General features: G+C 33.8%; 2 protein-coding genes across 2 annotated transcripts; one reads left to right on the top strand and one right to left on the bottom strand.

Annotated features, from left to right (window-relative positions):
* Positions 1 to 5,897: 5,897 nt before the first annotated feature.
* Positions 5,898 to 14,882, bottom strand: LOC132547594 (Golgi SNAP receptor complex member 1-like). Its single transcript, XM_060211374.1, has 6 exons — positions 14,788 to 14,882; positions 9,306 to 9,390; positions 8,707 to 8,906; positions 7,879 to 7,950; positions 7,462 to 7,574; positions 5,898 to 7,117 (listed from the first exon to the last, which is right to left on the bottom strand). Exons 2-6 carry the CDS (start codon positions 9,348 to 9,350, stop codon positions 6,993 to 6,995), a joined length of 555 nt encoding a protein of 184 aa, XP_060067357.1. The 5' UTR covers positions 9,351 to 9,390; positions 14,788 to 14,882; the 3' UTR covers positions 5,898 to 6,992.
* A 5,830-nt stretch (positions 14,883 to 20,712) lies between these two features.
* Positions 20,713 to 22,698, top strand: LOC132547620 (kelch repeat and BTB domain-containing protein 4-like). Its single transcript, XM_060211402.1, is given in 3 exon segments — positions 20,713 to 21,291; positions 21,536 to 21,572; positions 21,575 to 22,698. Coding segments are annotated over 3 exon segments (1,740 nt in total).
* The last annotated feature ends 156 nt before the right edge of the window (positions 22,699 to 22,854 follow it).

Genomic DNA, 22,854 nt, shown 5'->3' with positions numbered 1-22,854 from the left:
TATATCTATTTGAAAGTTCTTGTAGCTACATTTGAGCATGCCTAAAAACAACAAGATAATACCAACATGACAATGTAAACGACTTTCCAACCGTTTTTAGCTCACCTCGCGGGAAGGGCCAAGTAAGCTGATTGCATACCGCAGCGTCCGTCATTTTTCCCTCTATTAATCCCTCGGCTAGTTATGAAAGACTGAGTGGATATTGATCAACTTTAGTTAGAAGCATCCTTGGGGAGGTCGAACATATAAATGGTAAATCTCAGCCTTGAAGCTCGGGGCCAAAATGGGGGAATTAAAAAAAAACTTCTTCTCCCGTAGAAGTGACTGAATTTTGCCCAAATTTAGTATGAAACATTCTTTGGTAAAGGGAATCAGTTTTGTATTAACGGTGGGTCTTTGCCTCCTGGGACGGGAGGGACGATGCCCTTCCTATATCGATATGCGATAAAAAAAAATCATGTTCGTTCTTCTCCTGTTAAATGGTCCAAAGATCCGATCACTTTGGCAGAGACCACGGTCTGTCAAGGCTAGGAATTCTGAGCGGCCTAACGATATTCCCGGTAGATAGTGTTGTCCCAAATGAATGTGGCAGCAGTAAGTGATATTTCTCTTAATAAATCAAATAATGAACGTTGTAATCGTGTGATATCCCTCCGAAAGCAGTCATAGTCAGTCCCACCAAGGACGAAGTCCCGTGAAACGCTGATGGACACGCAATAAGTTCGAATGGTAGTAGCACTTAAGACTAGTTCAATATAATATTTTATCCTGCAACTGTCAGTGACATTGTCGGAATACACCTGCCACATGTATTTTTGAAGTGACGGATAACATCTGTAGTTTAGCACGTGCGGTAATTCGACAGAATTACTCTCTGAATTAACTTAAATATAACATTTAGAAATATGAATAGTTATTGAAATGAGTGATTTTACATGTTGCGATGAGCTAGTTGATTTATGAAAATTCATAAATTCGCTGTTACATCCGATGTTTGGAATTATGTTTCCACGCAGCGGAATTATTTTGGCGTTCGTCATCGGGCAAAAGTAAACGTAACGTCTTTGTCATGTAAACACAGATCAACGACAAAAAGTTTCAATAGTCTAATTTTCTATCAAGGTTGCAGGATAAATAGCAAATAAATATAAGCTGTATTTTGGCGAGGATGAAGAAAGACAAAAGTGGCGAGTGACGTGACCCTTGTCAAATTCGCAAACGAAAAGACCCAGAGCATTTTACAATTATCAACAAATTAAGGTTAATATAACAAGCATAAAAAACCAACATAACTCGCATCAACTGTAGATCATGTTTTATTAAATTTACGATCATTATATACCCATTTTTGTACATAATATTTACACTGCATAACATATTATATTCTTTTGTACAATATATATTTACATCTGTGATTTAAAAATCCTCCCTAGATTTCTAATCATTTCCAGACTCCATACATCTTTACATGTTTTGGGATGCACACACCTCCTTGTACCAGAACGTGCTCAAATCTCTTAGATAATTTACTTTCACACAAAATAACTATTATAACTCTCATACATTTAAATGTTTCAACACACTCGAAACTCTCCAACACACTTTTGTGGTAAATCATGACTCTCATGTCTTCTTGATCCAATCAAACACATCATTTATTTGTGTACAGAAAACGATATTGGAATATGATCAATAAATTTGAAAAATATTAAATTTTAATTATACAATACACTTACACGAAGATGTATCAGTGCTACTTCAAAGTTGATATACCTGTGATGCAAAATTTTATAATTTTAATAGGCTAGCACCATAATGCACTGACTTTAAGCTGTTTATTACATGCACGCATATTTTATTTTGAATGCAATACTTTAAAAAATTAAAACAAAAAGCTGTAACGTTTGGTACTTACTTTTGTTATTTAGTCCCAACAACAAGTTATAGTCAAAAATCATTATTTCGTAAACTTTGTTTCTCACAATGTTGTTATTTGCAATGTTAGCAATTCTTAATCCACAAATAAAAAGTAACAAAAAAAAATAAAATAAGCTTCTATAATAAATAAATAGATAAAGTAAAAGAGTTCTACACAAAATATTCTGTCTTAATAACACGAGACTGAATATTCTGTCTACATAACACAGAAGTTTTCCAATAATTTCTATAAAATCTAATGATTTAGAACATATACTTTTATTAAATGCACTTTTATTCAATAACATTAAAGCAATTCTATAAAGGTATAGAAACGATATGTTCAAAAATGATAAAATGTACATACCACAATACAAGACAGTCCAAAGGCAACGTGAACAAAAAGAAAACAGTTACAAAGAAATAGTCAAAAATGAGAAGAATGACATAATGACACCTCAAATATGAATGATGGTGAAATCAGACACACGATCCAATCATGAATTGAGCCAACAATTAGAACCAAATCGTGAACACTAAGTATTATGCAAGCAAGTTTTCTTGCTATTGAGGTTGGTGTTTGCTGGCTATACATTGTCCAGTGAACAGCCAGGCAATTTGGAAACGAGGCTTCCATGCAGTTGTTTGTGGCCATCTGGTTAAACGACCTGTGGGAAACCAGTGGCATGCTAACCACATCAAGAAGGGTTTACTGTTTTCACCAAGAACACTACCATGCCAGCACTAGATAGTTTGTAATTACAGATTCTTGACAAATACAAATTGCCCCGTGTGGTGATCAAAATATGAACTACAATTTATTCACTGAGTCACAATAACAAACCAAAGCGTGTTAACGGATACGTAGACAAATGAGACATTTTGGGGAAATACTCACCAATACTGGGCGATAGCGCTGTGAATCTAGATTCACTACAGTATAGATTGGCCACACATATTGTATATTTGAATGACAATAAATAAAATAAAAAAATAACATTGTTTCTTATTTACACAGGACAATGCTATAGAAGTCGCAGCCCTATTCTCCATTCCGATTCCATCAGGTATTTTATTTTGTATATGTATCCCTACCCCTGTGTATTTGAACATTCAGTAATACTGATTTAGATTTACATGCTATCATTTTTTCCTGGCACTTCACTAGGTCCCTGACATCCCCAAATAGTCCTAAAAAGACCAGACAGTCATTACAGATGAAACTAATTTGCATAAAAATATACAAGTTCCACCACAATCCCATTGAGTATTGCGATTTTACAAGCAATGAAGCAGCATTTAATGTCAAATGACAATCAATTATGATTTTTTTGTTTGTTTTGTAATCCAGAAACACTTCCTTACCCACAAGGTAATTACCATTAAATGATCAGAATTAATCACCTGTATAAACACTCGGGAGTTCTCCAATACAACACCAGGTAATGGAAGGATGGATGGGAGTTAACAAACACCTATTGTTATCCCCTATAGTATCAACTATGACGTCACTATAAACATTGTCCTTCAAACTCTTTAAGTGTTACAAATATTTAAGTTTATGTCCGTGTGAGGAATGTTACGAAGAAATTATAGATACAATCTATCATATTCAAAAGAAACCTCACAAATTAAAGTACGCCTTATCTGATGAAATCTCACAAATTGATAAATCTGACGAAATCTCACAAATTGATATATCCCTTATCTGACGCATTACTTCCTCGTATATGAGCATGAATCATTTTCGTTAAAGCATTTCATTATGTGTGTATTTTATTAAGAACGCCTTACCTATAACACTGTCTGTTTACCCCTTACAACAATTCATCATTATTCCATGGTCAATGCTTGTAAAATGTTTATCTACATTAATGCACTGCGTTTCGCTCCTCTTTCTCGCGAATGCACAAGTCAAATGAAACCTTTCACATCTACATGTACATACAAACTATTGTATTTTCTAATATACAAGAAATTTGACACAGAAAGTGTATGTTTACTTACTAAAGACTGCTTATCTAATTCTAGATAGCAGGATATCTTTGTTTACTTTGAGCTGACATTTAAAGACAACAATACACAAAGACACCGCGAGTCTGACAATGACATACAGCAAGTCTTTGTTAAAAGCTACTGAACCAAGCATACTGGGAAACAATCTACTACGGATATGTAGGTGAGTATATTGTTTTTTTTTCTTCAGCAACGAAATCAGACATTTCTTTTCCCAACATTCTAGGCAGCCTTTAGAAACTACATCAACAAATATTTCTCTGTTAAAACATCACATGAATCACATTCCTGTTTGATATTCATCTTTAAATTTACACAAAAAATGGCAGTCATACTTTTTAAAGGATATTTCAGCCAAAAGCACATTCAACACATTACCACGCCAATAGCATACAACTTTACCTACATCTGATGCCGAAACAGGAATGAAAACAACAGCACATATCATCCAATCATGCATCAAACTCACACATCATTTATTACATGTAGACCTTACAGTGGACACTTGTGGCTCTAAGTAACAAGTGCTAGAATACACCAAAGTTCCCTATTACTGCTTCTGACTTCCGAAATATTTCAAACATTAATTATGATAAAACAGTTCTACAGGCCCCGTCTTTACTTTAAAATTCAATCATATTTCCCCAATATAATCACGCTCATTTATCCCCAGTAATTTCCACCACTAGGTGATAATTTTTACGGGTAGTATAAAACTAATATGATATGGGTTTAATCAGTGTACAGAACATGAGTATATAATGACTAACTACTTTCCAATGAAGGTAAGCAAACCACAACAGATTTTCCTAAAACAAATATTCTCGGCCAAGGACTTTGACACAGACTTCTCATTATTTTCGAACAGTATGATTACCAGGTATATCACTGATGATGGTCTTGTCATGCAATCTGTGTCACATAACACCTTTTTAGGAAAGAATCTGATATGAAAACTAACTTAAAGGCAAAGAGGCTGAAACTTGAAACTTTGCTTCTGTCCTTGCTACTGCAGAAAAAAATCGTTAAAAATGTGATAACTATTTTATCTGTCATACATGTAAAATATCAATTCCAACAAAGTAACATCAAGCTGAAATTGAAAGTTTGTTTTAAAAAATTAAAATCTTTAAAGCACTATCTTGTGTTTGTCTTTATACAGGTAATGAACTATTTCTATCAAAAGAATATTAAAAGTTTGCATCTGGGACAGGTGCCCACAAAAAAGTACATTATGCTGATGTGCATCAGTTACTTTGTGTGATCACCACCTGTGTATCACATAATATTTATAACAGCAAATATACACAGATTTTACGATGAAAGACAAAGTTTAGTGCACAGCACATACTTTTGCTTTCTGCTCCTATCATTTGAAAGTCTTATATTGTTTAACTACACAGACTACTATATAGTGATAAAACATCTGTACTGCAAGTTATAAGTTATCAATACATCACACATCCCCATTATTTTACCATATATATTTACTACACAAGGATCAGACTCAACATCTAAGGCCTTGGTCCAACTACATCGTAGTTGGTTGAGTGTTGTGGAAAACCTCCCTTCATTTTTACATCTAAGCTGAATACTACAACTGATATTTACGTTTTACTCACTTTTCCTCCCAAGGTTAAAAAAAAAAAAAAAAAAAAAAGAATTTATCAATGTCATGGTAAAAAGAAAATGAATAAATGTTATTCTTCACTCAAATGGTTTTAAGTCACCGGAAATTTTCAAAAGATGTCCATTTTAAGAATTATTTAGAGACAGAACAATTTGTCAAATATATATGATTTAAATGAAATGATTCATATATACACCTGGTATCTTACATCTGTTTGAATAATGGAAACCATGCACACTGTTAACATGAAGATTTATATAAATTACTTATTAATTTTGAAAACATAATTCATTTCAATATAAAATCATAAATAAGGAAAAAAATAGAACTCTTCCTCCGATATTTACACCAACAACCATACAATATTCACATAGTACTATTGTACTGACAGAAACAGAAGACATCTCCAAATTGACTGTGAAACTTATCTCCCCACCCCTTGGCTGGGCTTTGTTCTGTACTGTAAACTAGTGGTTAGAAATGTATTAGGTATCGCACAGTTATACATATGATGTACTTAACATGTAAAAATACAAAAGTATGGTACTGTTATACGGCTAGATTACAATGTACAGAGATTTTACTTCTAACTAATACCTTGTTTAATGTGAAGAATTAACTCACTGTACCAGAGTCATATCTGCATAACCAAAAGATTCTTTTAAAAACACACACAAAAAAGGCCTAAAATTCATTTCATTAACATGCATTACATATTCACATATTCAGATAACATTTGAGGCTACAACTAAAAATAACTTTGATTGTTTAAACTTCTAGAACAAATTTTTACTATTCTAGGTAAAGCAATAAATACAAGGTTACTACAACACTTTTCCCGATTTCACCAGGTTGGTATAAAACCCATTTATGGTTGACATACAATATCAAGTGGGTAGGTGACTGCTGTTTGTGGAGTAGCTTTCACTTTTGTTGTCACAATTTGGAGATTTGGATTTTATTCATAATCGTTACTACTAACCGTATTCTCTAGTTCCGTGGGGCATAAAACTGGCTAGGATTTGTTAGTTTGTGAATAATGTATCAGTTGGTTTTTCTAGAGTTAGAATTTTTACTGTTTCACCAATGGTTTGAGAGGAAAAGGGGTGTATATAATAAAGAAATTATTACGTGGATTGTCATTATATTTCTTCATCTGATGAACAAGGTATCTAACATTTTCAAATCTATATCATTCTAGGAAACCGTGAAAAAAAGCCCTTCATCATTACATCCTTTTCAGTCTCCCAAACAATTACACATTCACAAATTGTCAGTAACGTAAATTTGCCATTAAAAGTTAATCCATGTGTCCTCTTCAAGTTCCTCACATCTGCTATCTCCTTGACTAATAACATGACCACATGGTCCACATGACCGAAACAGAAATATCTTCCATGGAACTTCAATTCACCATGGTAACAATCACTTAATGAAAAGCATACAGTAATAACACTATTGTACATGTAGCTATAACACTAGCTATGATTATAGTATCTCTTCTCTTACGTAGGTTTACTTTCTGCATCAACGAATTTATCAATGGAAAACGATCTGATTGTAGGTTAAGGCATCAATTATTACTCTGTCTGATGGAGTCTGATTACAGATATATCATGTACATGATTCTATAACCTTTAACACCTACAAAATATTTGTCGAATTTTATGTGTCCTGTTTATTTCATACATGAACAAAATTTTTTATTTACAGAAATTACATTACATACAACACCATTATCAACTGATAATTTCTATGAAGAACTTTATATAGCAAAAGAATCAATTATCTACAATGGTTTTAAGCACAAAACAAGATTTTTGAATATTAAAACGTTTCGTTCTTTCAATACCATGAATGCCATAAAAAATGTCTAGGTTTGCTTGTAAAAAGGATACTTGCTACTGAATTCATTCTTTGTGAAATACTTGACAACATTTTCTTCTGTGATTCCATATTGTCTTTTGTCATCATTGCTACACTGATTTGTTCATCTATCATCCTCTCTGAGCTGAAAAGTTAAAGAAATGATAAGTAGTATTACAATGTATTTCAGTTATTGTGATCTCGTTTATTTATTTATTCATTTATTTATTTTTTGTTCATCCATCATGATCTGAGCAAACGATGATAGACACGCTTCACTCCTTATATAAGTTTCAATACATAGTAATTTTATTTGAATAAATCATGGATATAAGTGGCTGTCTTAAGATTTAATATCATCATATTTTGTATAATTGAAACAGAAATATTTTCAAACCATGATACACAGAGAGAAAAAATATGGTACAGGAATCAAAACTTCTACTTACTTTCGTATGTGGTCATGCTCTTTGAGATATAATTCTGATCTTCTGTTCAAACCAGAGGAATTTTTATATGCACTGTAAATAGATGAAGATTTAACAATAAATGCTGGCAATGGATTCTGTAAGGATACTAGATTGAAGCAAAACCATTGTACTACATACTGAATAGATCTAAAATGATATACTTAAAATATATAAGAAGGCAAATAATTATTGGTAGTATGCTCTGTACACCTGTATAAAACATATTATCATCAACAATCAAACAGAGTTCACTTCTCAATCATTATGAACTTTATTTTACAACAATGGCCAAACATGCTATTATCTTGTAGCAATCACTAACTGACTAAGATTAAAGCAAGCAAGACCCCATGTACACATAGTCCAAATTACACTGATGTTTTAGTCACTTTTCATTTGCATCAGTCAGGATTAATGAACATTGACTCCAAACCAAATATGAAAAGGTTGATGGAATGTCAGAATAATTTGGACTAGATGCCATACTGTGGCAGGAAATAAACTGGGCTAGCCCTAGGGACCCACAGGGTCTGACAGTGACCCCTTTCCTTTCCACATGCCACTAGTCACCTAGATGAAAGGCAAGTATGTAACCATTGCCTCACCTAATCACACTGAATCATTAGACCGATGTTAAAAACTTTCAGCTGTTTAGAGCCAATGACTTTTCTTTGATACCTTGACCACACAATCATATTAAATGAGTATTTAACTAATTGTATCAGAAAAATACTAGTGTCCTATGAAATTTGGCAACAAGAACCATGATGATACTATTTCTCAGACCACCAGTTTTTAGAGAGTTACCTGATGTCCCTTTGTACAGATCCCATGAGGTCCTCACGTTCACGGATTGCTGTAATGTTGGCTTTGGTTTTCTGGAATTCATGTGTGTAGTCCTGCAGTATGTCTCTGTGTCGCTGTAGTGTATGTAATAGCGCTGCACTTGGTGAACTCATACTGATATTCTGTGTGTAATCTGCCATTCGGTCATTCACCTCTTGAAGCTTCACCATGAAATCATATATAAATTTTTTTAGAATTTCACAAAAACTGTATTTTCAACTAAGTCTTTAATTGATCGGAAGCTGTTATTTGAAACACCAATGACTATTGGTGAGATGAATACTAAAAATAGGCAAAAGTTATTATGTAGAAACTTATTTCTATCTTGTAATGCCATTCCTTAAACGCATCACATATGATGTGGAATAATACATTGTAAACACAAGCACATATATTTCAGCTATTATCTTATTTCACTTAAAGTGCTTTAAAGTTTTACAATCACAGCAATGTATATTAGTAGATATCAAATAATTATACAATATCAAATAAATAGTTAAAATGCCACTAGTTAGCAGTTATAGCAATATATAAAATATATAAAACTCTGTATATCTTACCTTAGATACCAGCTGTTCAATTTCCATTGCCATGGTTTCAAACATATGTTCACTACTTGTTTTATTGATTAGCGGTGCAGATTCACTGAAATGAAATAATAAATTATGATAAGATAAGTTAAGACAAGTATGATAAGTTTATTTCTGGTTCAGGACTTGTCTTAGTCCTCTATACCAGACTCATTACAATACAGTAGGAATACATGATAAAATACATATATCCGGTACTGGACTTGATATCTAATTCTGGATTGTTGCTTTATCATTAAAGAAAAGTTCTTGGTTTTTCCAGTGATCATCTTTTTTCTTGTAATATCAGAATTGATCAATGTATCAACAAATTGGGATTCAGTCAGCCATCTCTGAAGACCAACGATCTATTTCAAACCTAAGTGAGAACATTGTCGAGTCTTTTAAACAATGAGTTGGTTAATATTCTACCAGTTATTTACTGCCACCCTGATTGGCTTACACTGTTTATAGCTTAGTCTAGCTCTGTTCCCTGGTATTGGTTGACATTCCGTCTCCTGAATGAAATTTTGAATATCAGATGTATTTGATGAAACTGTTTCACAACTATTCCTTAATTTGTAATGAGGTTAGATAATAATGCTCTTTTAAACAATAGAGATGGGATAAAATATCTCTTGATACCAATCGCTGAAGTGAATTTTCTCACCGTAATTTGTTTCTACATTGTGAAAAACATCATATCAACCGAACATTTAAGGATTACGAGTCTGTAAGAACACATAAAAGGACAGCTAAAATGATATTTCCCGAAATATGAGATCTTAAATGACTTTTCATTCCATACAAGATTTAAATGAAATTAATCTTAGAAACTATTATTTTTGTAAGTCTTGGAAAATAAAAATTACAACTTCAGGACTAATTTTAAAATATATGTCTCGAAGAAAATGACAACAAATAACTTTTTATCACATGACAAGATTTAAAAGTCAAAATGAGGATGACAAAATCAAATGGAGGTGGCCATTTTATTGCATCTCTTTCAATTCATATCTTACGTCATTGTCCATATTACTAGTGTGACACCTTCAATAAGTTCATTCAGTACAATAGGGGAAACCTATTATAATTATGATTCAGAAATCTACAAAGCTTGATATCAAATCGACAAACCCGAAACATGCGCTGAATGCATACATCATTACATGCAGACAAGAACAAAAGCATAATATTGTTTGTATAAATGTCACAAAATCTTGAACAAACATGGCTTTTTTAATTCTTTGTATTCACATGCACCTGGAAAATTGCATAATTCATATAGAGAATATACTGATCGTTCCTAATATCACGACCTTATTGAAGTCGGATTGCTTTATCCTAGTTCCTCATCAAAGCAATATGCTTTTTAGTTATATTTACAGAGCACAGGGACTTGACACCAATTCCCAACCAACAATCCATATATATGAATTATAGTCAATACTATAATACTATGTAAAGATATGGTTAGGAATACGTGTCTAGTCCTTGTGTTACTGAATATGAAAACTATTTTTGGAGGTGTAATAAATGTACTTCCGACATTAAAATTGTCTGTGTATCAACCATCTATGGGATTTTTTAAACACAGAAATTATTCATGGTATTTTAATGAACATATTCATAAGTCAGAGATGTTAAATCTGGTTTTTCTGTCAGACAGATTTCACTAGGTATATTAAGTATATATTACATTATGTAAGGATTCTTAAAGGAAGGTGATTAATAGCTTGTTTACTATTTGCTATACCTGAGCAATGATACAGTGAATGATAAACAAATATTACGTACAGGTGTTTTTAATACATGTATGTCTTCAAAAGTTAAAAGGAAAGTGTATTTGATGTAGAATATTGTAACACCTTCGCAATATAAGTTACCACAATCAAGGCATCAATCTTTTTTACACCAGTTTATTATATACAAGAGGCCTCGCAGTCTTGATGGTCACCTGAGATAAGCAATATTGAATATCAATGTTAAAGGATAGTTATCAGGTATCATGAAACAGAAATTGTGACACTGAATATAGACAGTGTCAATACATGTATTCCATCAAAACTGTCATCCTATACTGATAATTCTTATAAATCGATTTTCAGTGGGAAATAACCAATGTTAAGCTCAAAAATGGAATTTGACCCTTTTTGGCCCCGCCCATCAGCCCCTTGGGGTCAATCAGGATTAAAATATGGGCGTACCAATAAGCTGTCATCCTTCGCTCATAATTCTAACCAAGTTTGAAATACTGTATTTCCAACGGAAATTAAACAAATTATGCTCAAAAATCTAGTTTTCCTATATGACTACAGTAAACTTTACCAACTTCCCACTGGGAAATGTGAGATCCTGGGGCCATGAAATTCACAATTTTGGTAAAGCACCATAAGTTGCTTCCATTCATGGAAGTATTTGAATCTACAATATCTGGGTATTGAGAAGAAGATTTTTGAAATAGGAGCCACATCTGACCTCTTTTGGCCCTGCCCAGCACACCCCAGGGGGATGGAAACTGTACAATTCATGCCAAGGAAGGTTTCTGCAAAATTTCAATGAAATCGAACCAGGGATTTTTGAGAAGAAGTAGAAAATGTTAAATTGTTTACGGATGCACTGCACACAACACCAGATGAAGGTGATTAGAATAGGTCACCATGAGACTCAGGTGACCTAAAAATCTCTAGACCATCAAGGTTATACGTGATTAACTTAGTGACAGCTTAAAACACCAATCTACATAGCTTTACCTCAGAAATCAAAGAGAAAAAAATAATCTATTTATATTGATATAATTAAAATCAACATTCATGAGAAATTCTCAAGAACATATTGTATGTTTGTATTAATATAAAAGGTGTTAAAATCAACTCTATGTCTATTTTAACAAATATTGTCAAACCAAAAGTAGGAAAATCCTTAACATGTCGTGATGCGAGATTGGCATTTACAATAAACATGTATACACCTTATTTAGACTACAAAGAGAGCCATTAAACGACTTAACACTTCCATCTAGCTCAGATACGACATCATAAAAGTGTGTAGCATGTGCAACATTGCATTTTACCTGTAAATTCCCCTAATACACATGTTCATTACAGTATGCAGAGTCACCCTGTACTTTTCTTGCGGCAGTCTTTCTGAACTTTGTATGACATTTGTTTCGTTTCTTATTGGGACCCACTCTTATAAATCTTTATTTTGATATCCCAGGAACATGTTTCTTTACAGGTACCACTCAGCTTAAAAATAAGTAGGGAGTGGAAATTTTCTAAGAAACTTTCTGAATCAAAATGATACGTATATTGGGGTTTTAAGGTACACCTAGATTTGGTATTATTTACATAAAGATAGTATATAAACACTGCCTTTATGAAGGTTCCATAAATCATATCAACACATTGGTTGGAATCAATTAAAATTTTCAAAATCATCATTTCAAAATTTCTGTAAGTTTACAAATGTTCAACTGAACTATCTGACAATTAAGTTCATTGATTATGAAAAAGAAAAACATGAGGCCTAAGGGGCCTGCATTGCTCATCTGACTAATGCAGCTATTCAGTCATTTAACAAAGAATTTCAAATACGACAAATAATTTCTGAAATAATTTCCCTAGTGGGTCCTGTCCTTGTGGTCAAACAGAAGTCAGATTCACCATTCCTAAAAATTGCTTCCAAGCCAAATCAAACAATATCTCTGTAGGGAAAGATTTTTAAGAACTCTCATTTCACTTATTGGGCCCCACATCTCTGGTGCCAGACCCCTGAATGATACTAAATGAGACTCCTTTCAATCAGGTATGCTTCAGCCAAAATCAGGAGTGGTTCTCCTACACCCAAGCATGCTTCAAACTAAACTGGAACTATATTCAGAAATTCATCTAGAAGGATTTTAAAGCATTTTCCGTACTTTTCTGCCTCTCTCACCCCTAGGTGACTGAAACCAACTTCTTAAACAGTTGATTACAATTCAGCATGTTTCAGACCAAAATGGGACAACATTCAAGCATTTATGCACTATATCAACATGAAATATATACTTTCGTCACATACAAATTTTGCCATTTGATGTCATAACTGGTTTCCACAATGTCTTATCTTTGTCACTGAATATCTCCAAGGACTAAATTATCATGTTTTCCTCAAAATACCCAAGTTCAATGTATGCTATGCAATCTACTGATGATATAAGCAAAAATCACACCCTGCCAAAAAGAAATTGGGTATTTTCTTTGTCCTTTCAACATTTCACATATATCTGTAACTGCTCTCAATTACATTACATTTTCTTTATCTTTTAACTTCCAACACCACATTTTGACACCAACATAAAACAAAACAGTAACTGACTGGAGGCAAGCAAAGATAATATTAAGGTCTGATGTTTCTTCACTGTATATGGAAAGACCATGAAGACATTCCCTGGTAACAGAAATCCTACCTCTGAGTCTGAGTTCCTTCACCAGGCACGCTTGTCAAATAACAAACAGAGTATTTAACCTACATTTATGTAATTACTAGTATGACACATCTTATATTTTACCTTGCATGCTTTTTTTCTGGTGTGTGTTTTCTCTATTATCTTATTCTTCCCTCAATGACTCATTAAAATTAATGTCAATCATTTTCTTACCTCTTATTGATTAAAGAAATAAACAAAATGAACTAATTCAATTATTTCAGGTTTAATACAAAGTTTAAGTGAAGTAAGAAAATCTAACATTAGTTTATATATCAGCCAAAAAACCACAAATCATTAATATAAAAAAAAATGTAAATCTATTGACTTTATATATATTCATTCTATTAGATCTAAACGTTGCTAATAGATATGTCATAAATTCAACCGTGATAAAAAATCCAAACACACACATTGGCATTGATTAAATATATCTTCTCAGTGACAAAGTACAACCTTATGACAACATTTCACATTTTTCAATAAAGACATTTAATTAACCATTAATAATAAAAAAATATTTTTCTTTTTTCTGGGGAGAAGCTGTACTTTCAGTTTTATGTCTGTTTCATGGATTTTATCAATTACAATGTATTTCGATGTGTTCAATTTAATAAGTCAAATGTTTTCTACTTGTTGACTTAAGATATAGTTAGTAGCTCTCTATCAGTTTCAAATAATCATAACAGATCATAGTACATACCACAACTGTGAGAAAATTAAAAAGCAAATCGTATACAAACTTCTTGCAAGAATAATGCATGTAAAATTAACAAAGTATTCTGTTTCCTTAAATGGACAAGTAATGACAGGAAACAATTTTAATTTGCTCAGTATGTACCCTTACAGGTTTATCTAACTAGTAGATAAAAATTCTAAATTAGATTTACTAAAATTGCTTCCAAAGTCAACTTTAAAACAGTGAGAGCATTCTCATTATGCACAATCTTACTCCATATATTACAGTATATAAATATAAAACGATATAGTGCTTAACAAAATTACCTTCCAAATTCTTTGTGAGAAGAGTAATTAGTCCCTAATTTGCTGAATGAAACTAATTTCAAATCAATTTCATTTTCCAATTGCCGAGCCTGCTTACGAAGATCTGCAATAAAAACATAAAAATGTACATGTAGAACAGGAACACAATGGGTAACAAATAACAATTTTTAGTTATTTGTTCATCTTTTTGAAAATCAATGAAGTTAAATCTTTGAGATGAATAGGTAATTATCTAACCTTTACAATATACACTATATGTATGACACTGTCTTATATGTATATTGTGTAGGCTGATGTCAGAAATAAACTACTGGAAATCAGTAGTCGGTTGTTGACGAGAAGAGATATTCTCAAACAATGAGATTTTTTTGGTCAAATATCCATTAATAACCAATTTGCTCAAATTATACAGAGATTTGTTATGGTGAACAAAAACATCTTATGTCTCCACTTCTGTGTAAATATGTATATTTGCTGCTTTAGTAGAAGGATGGGTATGCAAGAAATAAAACTTCTCTTCTCAATCATTAATTCAATTTGAAATTGAGTTATCGTTATTAGTTAATGTTTTTGTAGCTATCATATACAAGTGTTTATTGTACATACAATTACAGTATGCTTCTTCATCAGAATCAGGTAATAAATAGCACAATACTAAGAGACAGCAGAATATCAAATATCTATCACATTTTGTACATATTTGATGAACAGGTGTTTTGACATATCCTGTTTCAATAACCATGGATGTATCTACAGAAAATTGTATTTTTGCTGGAGTTCAACAAAGCTCCAAATTGGGTAATGCCTGGAATATATCTTTTGGCCTTTAACACTGAGATGAAGGTCATAGTGACTTAACAGCAGTGTACTGCACATCGGCATTAAGTGGTAAAGGCTTACACCAACTTTCAATAAGATTTCTTTAACAGTTTAAATGTTATCATTCAGACAAGCATTTATTGAAATATTCACACTTATTTGACCTTTGACTTTCAGGTCAAGGTCACAGTGGCCTAACAACAGTGCATTGCACATAGGCTTTAGGTGACAAAGGTGTAGAGCAACTTTCATGAAGATAAATTTAACTGTTTAAAAGTTATTGCCAAGACAGAAAATTATAAGAAGAACCAGAAGAAGAACCTGAACCAGAAGAACCAGTACTTAAACAATATGTCTCCTTCCCTTCAATTGATGGGGAATATAAAAGCTGGCCATTCCCATTTGATAATTAACAATGTATACATTTTCAACTTTCAGTTGAAATTAAATACCCAGTATCTCTAACACGACCAATGTATCAATTCATATCAATTTGTCAAAGGGAAAGAGAAAACTACATATACTTATTTAAACCAATTAATCAATCAATGCAATCAATGGTACATTCCATGTGTGTAATCAATCAATTTTATCCAGTCATCAGGACAACCAGGTATTGACTGATACTCATAAAATTTCTTATCTAATGATGTTTGTTTTATTTGGAAGCCTGTTGTAATGCCATTGTCTGTTTTAAAGAATCAATTTGCACTGATGATTTATATAGACGCAGTTCTGTATAAACTATAGAAGGTTCTTTGAAAGAACAGGGAAAACACATCCCTGACAAGTTTCCCGATAGGAATTGAACACGTCTCTGGCCTGACTATCTGTGGATCTCAGACCAGATTATCTGTGGATCTATCAACGAGAAGTGTACGTGTTTCATCCATATCTCATTGTTACACCAAATACCAACACCTCCTCCGTTCATATTGCATTATCCTAATCATGTTGATGGTACTCAAGAAATAGAATCTTATATTTGATCTCAGCTGGATGCTCGAGTAAAGATTTCACTCACATTCTATCATTTATTGTCAAGACATGTAGAATATAAACGTGACACTGTACATTCTCAAAGCAGTGTTTAGTTTTGTTTTCGTTATTTCTGCGTCAAATCTTGACGGTCAATGACATCAGTGAGGTGATAATTTGTTTTTATTTTGTTTAACGTTGAAAAAAACTACTAATTTATCGACATAAACAAACATCACGACATAAGAAACCTATGTAACCATTTATATCGCAATGGCGAGTCTTGATAATACTAAAAATCAAAATAAACTTTGTGACATAAGTGCGTACCTTCCCAAAAGTTCCCCATGTCGGCCATGTTAGTTCCACGGTGTCGGACTCTCGCGAGAACATTTCTGTAAAAATATCGTATTTAATTAGATACGATTTACCTCAGTGGTACATTTCTATCAAATTAATATTTGAAAATAATAATAGAAAGATAACATTTTCTTAGGAAATTATTTTTTTGTTATTATTTATAGGTGCATTCGATAGACGCTATATTCTAGCCATAACAGTTACCTCCCTTCTAGTTACCAAGTTATATAGTGTAAACATTACACCATCGTATGTCAATAACATTCTGATCATTTGTGTGTTCATGCTAGTTTTATTCGTTATAAATCGACGCAAAAGGCATTTGTGTGTACATATGCCTAGCCAGGATGATGTTATAAGTTTGATTTCACGTAAGTTAACATTATTCAATTAATTAACAATAATTCAGCGATTTCATAACATGCAGTACGCTGGCTTCGAACTACCTCTGTTACGGTACATATTCTTTGCTGGTTATAAACATTATTGGAAAGTTAAACATCAACTGATTCGAAACAAGAAATATCTAAAATAAGAGAGCGTATTATGTTGTACAGGTACACGTGGCATTTACTGACTTTGATCCTAATTGAAATGAATTTGAATAGCCCGAGATGAATTCCCTTTAGATTAGTCTCAAAATGTATACGAGATGTCTCCCTTAAATTGGTGGCAGAGACTAACAGATCGTCCAAGTCAATTATACATGTACTACCTACAAACGTGGATTCCTGTTTCATTGTTTTATATGACGGTGGTTGGAAACCCTCTGCTGTTGTTTCGCACAATATTGTTTTTGTTGTATACGCTCTCTTTAATGAAGTTTTTGAGTCTATAGTTTGAAGTTTTAAAGTACAAGTTTGATAGGTAGGCCTGTTTCAAGTACTGATTTGCGGGTAACCTGGCTCTGACCCCCAAGAACTTTGTAGAGATAGCCAGATAAGCCTGATATTCTACTGCCTGTTCTAAAGCGTTGTATTTCACTTCCCGTTTCACCGAAAGTATACTTGTAGTTATCTGTCACAAATCTCGCTTCAGTGCGTTGAATGCATTCCAGTCTGCTGTCAACACCGTTCTTGTATGGGAGCATCTCCATAACACTATCCTATGTAGTCTATCTAGGATATACTGTCACTATGGATACATGTATTTAGGCGGTGCGTGTTCCGTTTGAGATTGCCAGGTATAGAATTGACTTTATTCGCAAGGTTGTCGACATGAGGATCCCCTTTGAGTTCTTTTTTCTGTTTTTGTTTTTTGTTTTTGTTTTTGTTTTTTTAATATTATCACGCTCAGGTATATGTTCTGAATTATTGTAGGATTGTTATATCCAGTGTATAGAAACGACTGGTCTTTTCAACTTATGCTGAGGATGTAGTACTTTCTGCTGGGTGGTGAATATACTTATCAGTGATTTGTAGCTGTTTATCAACAAGGAATACGTGACTTCTGCGGGTTTATCACTTATTCGTCGTGTTCGTTTGTCTTTCAGAACAGATTGCTCCAATTCTGTCCTATTGCTTAGATTTAAAGCGCCAAAAGAGATTGGTGTTGCCCTGGTTTGTTTCTCTAGTCGATGCCTTCTCTTTAAGACTCTTGATAGGCTTGTTGATCAATGAAGGGAATTTTCGTGTTGGAGAACACGCGATATTCTCGCCATACTGTGAGCGATGGTTGCCCCTGAAGTGAGTCCAGACACCTTTGACGTTTGACATCCGAAGTCTTGATGATAAAGATGAAGGCTTCCTCGCAGTCCTTACTAAGTTGTTTCACGGACAGCTCGAGAAAACATCGACTTAATGTGGTTGGTAGTGAACACTAAGTCGAGCATGTTCTTTTTCTTGGCGGATGACTTCATGGACCTGGATTACATTGGTGGATGTTGTGTCGATCAGTGCATGTAGGACATTCCTGTCTTGTGCATTTGGACCAACAGTCTGACCACTCCAGAGTTTATCTGCACAGTGTAACAGCCTGTGTATGTAAAGAGATATCTAACTCGATGATGTCGACCATATTTCTAAGGTATATTAAAATTTACCGACGTGGACGTGTTCCTTTCAGCCCAGTCTGACATTTTAACCACATAGTCGAACAGTTTCAGACCATGTCTAATATCTGTTAGGAAGTAGTGTTATCCTTCTTGAGTGTAAAGTCTTAACACACGAGAGAGCTAATGTCATTTCCGAGGGCAATATGATGTGGTTTTGTGTATGAGATTTCCCAGGTTTTGTTTCACCAAGTCAAGACTCAAAACACACAATTCTGATTTTGTATAGAAACACTCCTACAGTTTAGAATGAGAATGGAAAGGCATTTTCTATCGTGTAGGTTGTAAACAGACTTACTTCGGAATTGAAACGAGTGCCATTTTATATGATACATGTGAAAAAAATCGAAATTTGTTGAGTACATGGAGTATGTGTATACCTTCTAGATCTTGACATTTTCCCGACCAACTTTGATTTTCCTCAGTCGCTTCATAGGCTTGTAGATTTAGGCAGTTGACAATTTGAGGGGTTCTAGAAGGACGAAATTGCTATATGATGCAGTTTACTTAAATATTTACTATCTAATTCTAAATTTTTATTTAAAGGTGCTTTAAACTTGCACGTGTATTGAATAACATTCAAATATTTATTATTGACTAGGCTTCGCAAGTGTGTTTTGTTTTCTCTATGCATGACTGCCTGTATTTAATAAACAAAAAACACATTTCGGATGCAAATATTTTATTATTGATGTGTATAACATTTTCCTTTAGCATAATGCATTATTTTATCTTGTAATAAAAAAGAAAACAGGAGAAAAATAAAGACAATTAATTGATAAATACCATATGTAACGTCATTTTAAAACAATCATACAAATTCTGGCCTCTGGGTACTGTCACATTAGAAATGAACGGGAACTTCATCAGTTACACGATAAAAGATGTTTACTGGCGTTGGTTTCGTTCCCAAAGTTATTTTAGACACGGCCACTACATGCTCCTTGCTGGTGTGTTTAAAAAACATGGCATCATAATTCAAATTCAAATTCCTTAAACCTAGGGCAAAATATGAACAAAAGAAAGATTGACACGGAGACTCCTGCAAAAAGTACAAGGAAAATAAGACCAGGTGTTTCGGAAGAGTGAGCGTCTTCTGCTTAATCGACGACACCAGCCATGTAAACAATGGTCAATTTAAGTAAGTAATGTCACGTTCTGAGATAAGAACAAGGTATACAAAGACGGAACCAACAGGTAAACTAACGAGCATCTAATACGTCCAGCTTCATGTCACACAATGAAATAGAATATTTCTCAATGAGATTACTATGGCGACCATAAATCTTCCCCTTAATATCATCAACTTGCATGCAAGTGTCCTTACATATATGTATGAGTCATAAATATTAAAATAAAGATAATATTAAGATATAGCGCGACGACTAGTGACACTAGTACAATAAATAATATTAGAGAATGGTAAGGTTTGACATTGACATCATCGTAGGTATAAGATAACAGACAGGTAACATATAAAATAATATGTTGAGGTTCAGATACGTGAAATACAAGTAAAAATCCTGACGCAATTTTTATAATCAACATCAATGCTTTCAATTATATACATGTAATTACCCCTAAAACTTAAGCTAACCATGCCGTTTCAAGGCCAGGTGCTTGTTTAGCTTATTTTGGAAATCAGATGGCTTTAAATCAATTCAATGTTTTGAATCCACAGGTTAGACTATGAAGAAGTGCATTTTGGAATACTAGCAATGGCTGAACATGTTATTAAGGAGCAATCGTCGAGATCTACCAGTGTCCGTAAACAAGATCAGGAAAACATCAAATCAGCATTGTTTAACGATGGAAGGGAAGAGTCTTCCATGGAGACTTCCGAGGATACTGAAGTTCCGGTATCCAATCTTCCAGAGATACCTATACGGGACATGCATCTCAACTTAGTAACGGAAAAGCAAATATCAGAGAAAACGTTTTTAAGTGCGGTACATAAAGGATTCAGCTGTCTGAGAGAGGATGACGCGCTATGTGACGTCACAATATTTGTTGAGGGAATGGAGTTCAAATGTCACAAAACGATTCTTGCAATCTTTTCGGAATATTTTCGGTCGATGTTTACCTCAGGAATGAAAGAGACTGACCAAAAAGAGATTTGGCTATCAGGTTTTAGAGGTACAACTATTCGGAAGATGATAATGTGTATTTACGAAGGCTTTAACGGATTCACCATCACCGACGCAAGAGAATTGCTAGAAGCTTCCGTTTTCTTCAGAATTGAATCTCTGAGACACATGTGTGAAATGATGCTTTCTTTAGCGTTAGACATTCTAAATGTAATTCCTCTCTGGAGAATTGCCAGACATTTCCCTGAGTATAATTCCCTTCGCAAAGCATGCGAAGAATACGTGTTGCATTCTTTCAGTTATCTAAATGAAGAAGATATAAGGGGCCTAGATAAAGAGGAACTGGTGTTTCTTATATCCAGCCCTAATCTCCATGTATCAAATGAAGACAAGGTTTATCAAGCTGCAAGGATATGGTTTGAGTATAACGGAGATATTCGTAAACAATATCTAGCTGAGATATTCCAACATATTAGACAGCCATTTTTATCAAAGAAGCTTTATTTTGACTTTAGAAATAACTTCCGTTTTTTCACAGAACATGCAATTCAACCTTTTGTTAAAGAAGCACTAAAATATGAAAGGCATCCAAGCACTCGTATGAACGAGATATCGGTCAGGACGACGCTTCGTCAGCACTACAGCTTCGAAAAGGTACTTTTAGTCATCGGATTCAAACAGACGTTCACATGTACAAATCCTAGTATGTGGGCTTGGCGCTTTGATTGTAAACAGTGGTACTCATTGATATCGTCCCCGTACAAACTAGGATATGATTTTGCCACTTGTCGTTATGGTGAAAGTGAAATTTACTTCAGTGGGGGCCAAGGCAGAAAGACTTTTCAGAAATTTGACGGATTGACCGATAAGATTTTGCCATGCACACAGATGAAGACGGCCCGAATGAGTCATTGTATGGTTTGTGTGAGCGACTCAATTTATGTTCTCGGTGGTAATGACTTCCAGTTTGATAGAGAAGACAGCATTCCAAAAGAAGAAGCACTGGAACGCGTTGAGACATGGAGACCAGGAGATAACACGTGGGGACAATGTGGCAACATCCTAACTCCGGTATTGTGTGCGGCGGCATGTGTTTCAGGAAGAATTATCTTCCTCTATGGCGGGTTTACAGACCAAGAGAAGAAGGAACCTTCAAACATGACACAGTTCTTTGACACAAAAACAAACACGGCAGGATACCTTTTAACACAGCTCCCGTTCAGGTATCAAAATTTGAATGCTGTGAATATTGGAAATGTGACCTATATTCTTGCAAAGAACTACATTTTTGTAAACAAAGACGAGTTAGAATATACAAAGATTAAATCAGTAAGGAACGAGGGTAGTTGCTATAGTGTTTTACAACCTTCTGCGTTGACAAACGACACGAAATATCTCTATATCATACAGGAATACTGCCCCCGATCGATACCATTCCAAATGGACAGAACGTGGGAATTGCAACGATTTAATATATCAAACAGACTGCTAGAGCGAGTTTCTGAGAAAATCCAATTTTTAAAATCATGTGAATCTACATATACATTAGTGGTGTCAAAGTCAATATTACAGGAAAAGTGCATTCTTTCACCCAATGCTAAAGGATTTTTGACCTGACATTAACGTTAACGTGCGATGCATGCGATATCGGCATAAAGACTGTTTTACAAATGAAAGGAATTTTATATTAGAAATCACAGTACAAAAACATTGGATCTGACATGAGTTTCTGTTGATTGAGAAAACAAGATTGTTTTCTTGTTATGTATTTTG

Source organism: Ylistrum balloti, unplaced genomic scaffold (genome assembly GCF_031769215.1).
Source record: "Ylistrum balloti isolate Yb309-2 unplaced genomic scaffold, AGI_CSIRO_Ybal_v1 Utg369964, whole genome shotgun sequence".
NCBI classification, from domain to species: Eukaryota; Metazoa; Mollusca; class Bivalvia; order Pectinida; family Pectinidae; genus Ylistrum; species Ylistrum balloti.
The sequence above is the reverse complement of the archived record's forward strand: the minus strand, read 5'-3'. Positions and strand labels throughout refer to the sequence as shown.